General features: G+C 54.9%; 1 protein-coding gene across 1 annotated transcript; it reads right to left on the reverse strand.

Annotated features, from left to right (window-relative positions):
* Window positions 1-311: 311 nt before the first annotated feature.
* On the reverse strand, window positions 312-4,813 carry LOC120844156. Its single transcript, XM_040215790.1, has 2 exons — window positions 4,612-4,813; window positions 312-4,437 (listed from the first exon to the last, which is right to left on the reverse strand). Exons 1-2 carry the CDS (start codon window positions 4,811-4,813, stop codon window positions 482-484), a joined length of 4,158 nt encoding a protein of 1,385 aa, XP_040071724.1. The 3' UTR covers window positions 312-481.
* Between the last annotated feature and the right edge of the window lie 671 nt (window positions 4,814-5,484).

A 5,484-nucleotide genomic window follows, 5' to 3' on the forward strand; every position in this document is an offset into this window, starting at 1 on the left:
AGAATCGTCCTCGGGACGAGGGGGGGCCAGGGGGTCATAAAACAGAAAACGGACGGTGCCCGAACCCCGCCGCTCAACGCGCGGGGCCAGGGGGTCATAAAACAAAAAAAACGGACGAGGAACGAACCCTGCCGCTCAATGCGCCGGGCCAGCCGAATGGACGGCAAGAACAAAAAGAAAAAAATCAATTCAAAAACCAAACACACAAAACGCTCGAATTCTGTGACACCACCCCCCAATTCAAAAATATTCACCAGTGAATATAGAGAAATCACACAATTCGACACAAAACTGGGCGGTAGCCTGCACGTATGCATGCGACTGAACAGATATTTATCACGAACAACTGTAAACACCAAGCATTTTATAGTCGTACATACAAAAAAAAGAAATACAAATACAGTTCGGCTGCGTTCACTTCAGCAAATACCAACGCCATCTACAGGAGCCAGCAAAAAAAAAAATTTGCGTTGGCTCTACCTTACAAGCGACTGAGGTAATCCGCCCCAACGTTCTCGCTCCCCTTGATGTATCGTACGCGAAAATCGTACTCCTGGAGCCGGAGGCTCCAACGCATCACACGAGCATTGGAATGTCGGGTACGATTGATGTAAAGCAAGGGCTGGTGATCTGTTTCCAGCACAAAGGGCCTCCCGTAGAGGTACGTGTGGAATTTCTGGATACCCCAGATCAGCGCCAGCCCCTCACGCTCAACGGTTGCGTAGGCGGCCTCCCTTTGCAGAAGCCTCCGACTCGCGTATGCAACCGGGTGTAGAACACCGTCATGCGCCTGGAGGAGGACTGCACCGATGCTTTGATCCGAAGCATCGGTTCTGAGAACGAAGGGCTTTTGGATGTCGGGCAGCCTAAGTATCGGCGCGCTTGCCAGCCTGCGCTTCAGCTCGCCGAAGGACTCCTCATGCTCCGGTTTCCAGTCGACTCGGTTGCTGCCTCCTTTTCGGGTCAAGCCGGTCAGGGGAGCGGCCACCTCTGCGTAGTTGGCGATGAATTCCCGATAATATCCCGCCAGCCCCAAGAATGAGCGCACCTGGCGCTTTGTCTCCGGTCGTTTCGCTCCTTGGATTTTCTCCACAAGTCCACTGAGAGGGGCCATTTTGCCTTTTCCAATCTGGTGCCCCAGGAAGGCAATTTCTTCCCTCCCAATTTCACACTTTGTGGGACGCACCGTAAGCCCCGCGGCCCGGATCTTCTCCAGCACCTCTCTGAGTGTCGCCAGGTGCTCCTCCCACGTGTTGCTTGCAATGAGGACATCGTCGTAGTAGTATAGAACCCCGGGCACCGCCCCAAGAAGACGTCGCATGAGCCTTGTGAAGATTGCCGGGGCCGTCTTTATCCCAAACGGCATGAATCTAAACTGGTAGAGTCCCGTGTCCGTTGAAAAGGCAGTCTTGGCCCGTGACTCCTCGGAGAGAGGGATCTGCCAGTACCCTTTCGTGAAATCTAGCTTCGAAAAATATTTCTTCGCTCCTATCTCCGAGAACAAGGTATCCACTCGGGGAATCGGTTCGGCATCGGTGTCCAGGACATCATTGAGCGCCCGAAAATCAATACATAGGCGATGGGTGCCGTCGGGCTTCTTCACGGCGAGGACAGGAGAGTTGTATGCCGAATGGGACCGCTCGATTATTCCCATCTCCCACATCTTCTGCACCTCGTCGTTGATCGTGTGGCGCACAGCATGCGGAAGTGGGTACTGCTTTGTGTGTACCGGTCTGGGGGCCGATATGTCCAACCGGCACTCCACTAGGTCCGTGCGCCCGGGTACATCTGAGAATACCACCTCAAACTCCTTGACGAGGGTCTGGGCTTGCCGCCGCTGTTGCTCCGTAAGCCCGTCAGCCATTGCCACGTCTCGACTATCCTCCACCCTTTCGAGGCTCAAGAGCGGCAGCCTGTCCTCCCACTCCCCCTCGTCCGGCGTTACCAGAGCACACTGAATGCCTTCCCCGCTCGCGGTCGTCGGGTCCCTCTCTTCGTATTTCTTTAACATGTTGATATGAAACAGTCTCGTTGCATGCCCGATGTCCACCGCATAGTCTACTTCGCCCTTCCTTGCCATGACGGGATAGGGCCCTCTCCACTGCATGAGCAGCTTATTGTTGTCTGTCGGGAGCAAGATTAGCACCCTGTCACCCGCGCTCAGGGCTCGGTTCCGAGCCTTCTTGTCGTAGTACTTCTTGTACCGAGCACCCGATCGTTCGAGTTCCTCATGGGCCAACCGGCAGGTCGCCTCCAGTCGGTTTCGGAGTTCGCACACGTACTCGTAGGTGGTACGGATCTCCGGCTCCAGGGCCTCATTCGTCCACAGCTCCTTTAGAACGGAGAGGGGCCCCCGCACATGTCGACCGTATAACAGTTCAAAGGGGGAAAACCCCAGACTCGCCTGCGGCACCTCTCGGTATGCGAAGAGAAGGGGTGCGAGGTACCGGTCCCAGTCTCTCGGCCTCTCCTGGCACATGCGTCGCATCATCATCTTGATAGTCCCGTTAAATTTCTCTACAAGGCCGTTGGCCATAGGGTGATATGGTGTGGTGTGGAGCTGTGTCATGGAGAGCAGCCTGCTCACCTCCTTCATCACATCTGACGTAAAGTTCGAGCCGCGGTCGCTCACGATTTCTTTTGGCAGACCGATCCGTGTAAACATCTCTACCAGGCCCTCAGCCACACGTTCCGTTGTAATATCCGGGAGGGCGACAGCGTCAGGGTATCGGGTGGCATAGTCGACCAATGTCAGGATATATCGATTCCCCTTCGCCGTCACCGGTGTGATGGGGCCCACGATGTCGACGGCCACCCGCTGGAAAGGAGTGTCTATCAAGGGCATCGTGCCGAGGGGTGCCTTCGTCACTTTTCCTTTTGGGGTGGTCCTCTGACACTGATCGCAAGACCTGACGAATCTCTTTACATCGGCTTGAAGTCCGGGCCAGTAGAATTCCTCTAGAACCCGGTGGGTGGTTTTCTCTGCTCCCTGGTGTCCAGCCAGGATGCCATCATGGGCCATCCGAAGCACCACGTCTCGTAGTCCCTGGGGAAGCACCAGCTGGTGCACCTCCCTCTCTACCGCAGGCCGAAAAATTCGGTACAGCAGCCCCTCGTGCATAGCGAACTCGTACCTGTCGTTTGAGTTTTTGCAAGTCATTTCTTTTCCCACACGCTCGAAGCACGTCTTTAGGCTGGGGTCTTCTTTTTGTTGTGTAGCCAACTCTTCCGGCCCCGCGGGGGCGCCTTCAATGCTTGGCACTCGTAGCGGACTGACGCCCTTCCCTGCCATCTTCTTCCTGGATCTAGTTTCCACGGCAGCGGTCGTCGAAACCCCAGTATTTTCTGGCTTGTCATCTGGGGCTCGGTTTTTGGTCTCGTCTGACCTATTCCAGTCTACGTCGGGGTCCCCGGGAGCACGCACATTCGGAATATTTCCCAGAATGACGTCGTACAATGGGCTGTCCATACACTTCGCAGTGATAGTCCCGCTGTAGAACGGAGTCTGGACATGTACTTTGGCCTCAGGTAAAACCTTCGCGGTTCCGTCGACCAAGTAGACGAGGCTCGACCGTCCCGTCAGGCTTTCGTCGGAAACGAGGTCCCGGCGCACCACAACAGTATTGCATCCCGTGTCTCGCAGAACCGTGACAGCCTGTCCCTGTAGCCTGCCGGCGGCCACCGGCATGTCACCTGTGAGAAGGGCGGCTGCGGACATTGCATTTACCACGGGTACCTTTGTGCCGTCCCGCAGCTCTACATAACCATTTCTCACACGATCCGATACGGCGTTCATCTCTTCCCCGGCCGCATGCAAGCAGGAAACCCGCGCCCCTCCGACCGGACTCCAGCACTTGTTAGCCGCGTGCCCCGTCTTGCCGCAATTCTGGCAGACCACTGCCTTCCTGTTTTGGTTCATTCCACTTCGACATTCAGCCGCCAAATGTCCGCTCTTGCCGCACAAGAAACATTTTCCCGGGGACCTGTTGTTTTCGTTCCGTTTTCCGTTGGGCTTCAGATGGGATGCATTTTGCGAGGGACCCCCTCCAGTATCCTCGTGCCTTACGGGCTCCTGCTCCTGGGCCTCGAGATAGCGGTCTGCGAGGCTCGCTATGTCCTCCAGCGCTCTGCCCTTTCGCTCTCGTAAAAACAGGGACATCTTCGGCGATACGCTTCGAACAAACTGCTCCGTAAGCAGTAAGTTACGCAAGGCGGAGAATTCTTTCTCTGCTCCCGACAGGCCGATCCAACGGTCAAAAAGGCTGGACAACCTAGCCGCATACTGTGTACCCGTTTCACCCTTGTCGGGCCTTGCACCTCTGAACTTGTCCCGAAAGCCGTCGGCGGTTAAGCGAAACCTCTGGAGGAGCGCCTTCTTCACCTTTTCGTACTCGAGCGAATCCTCCGGGGTTAGTCGGGCAAACACCGCCAACGCCTCTCCGGACAAGCATACGCTCAAGGCCGTGGCCCATTGCTCCTGCGGCCAGAGCTGCCCGGTCGCAAGTCTCTCGAAGCGCGACAAATAAGCGTCGAGATCATCTTTCTTTTCGTCAAACGTTGGTAGCCACCGCTGTGGGCTCTTGACCAACGCCGACGCTGTCCCGTTCTCACCTGTCCCTGGCGGAGCCGCGTTCTGCAGTTCCTGCAGTTTAATCTTAAGCTCCAAGCTTCGAAGCTCCGCCTCCCGTGCCTGCTCTTGTTCTTGAGCTTTCGTTGCTCTGTCCTGGGCCCTTTCGTGATCAACCCATTTCTTGAGAGCCGCTCCCTCAAGTCCGAGCTCTTTGCCGCACGCGATTAGCTCGTTGAGCTCCATATTTTGTTCAAACTCGCTCTAGTTCCTGTACAAGGGTTTAAACTCCCGCCTCATTAGCGATCGGCAAGCCAAGCGGTGGGGTCCCGCATACACGTAGGCTCTATACAGCCCGTCATTTACGGTAACGGTTAACTGTACACTCTCCGTTCCAGTCCCCTCTCAGCCCGAGCCGTCACCGTGGTCAGCAGGTCCTGTCGCGGACGCCAGTTTGTCACAGGTTCGGTGAAAATTAACAATAAAAGATCCAAATAATATCCTATGCAAACAAATTTATAATTTTGATAGGACCGCTGACCGGACGATAGGTCCACGCCCTGGTGACTGACTCACGGTGAGGGGAGAATGAACAACACAGACGCTTTTCTTTTCAGCCACAAAATAGTTCACTGAAAATCCGTTAGACAGTGCATAAAACAAAACAAACAAAACTTCCAACAGCAAGACACAACAGACCGCCCCATAGAGTAAGCGCTGAGGCGCGACTTATGTTGTATGATTATATCTGTACATGAAAAAAACACAGCGCTCGTTCAGAAAGAACGTTTTCTGCAATATAAGTACTTGCACTCAAAGTAACAAAAAAAACTAAAGGAGGGATAAACTATACAAAGTAATATGGGGGGTGAGTGGCGCGAACCTGAGTCCGGTGGGTGATGGGGGTGACGCGGCCT

This window comes from Ixodes scapularis, unplaced genomic scaffold (genome assembly GCF_016920785.2).
Source record: "Ixodes scapularis isolate PalLabHiFi unplaced genomic scaffold, ASM1692078v2 PGA_scaffold5__190_contigs__length_132052651, whole genome shotgun sequence".
Classification (NCBI taxonomy): domain Eukaryota; kingdom Metazoa; phylum Arthropoda; class Arachnida; order Ixodida; family Ixodidae; genus Ixodes; species Ixodes scapularis.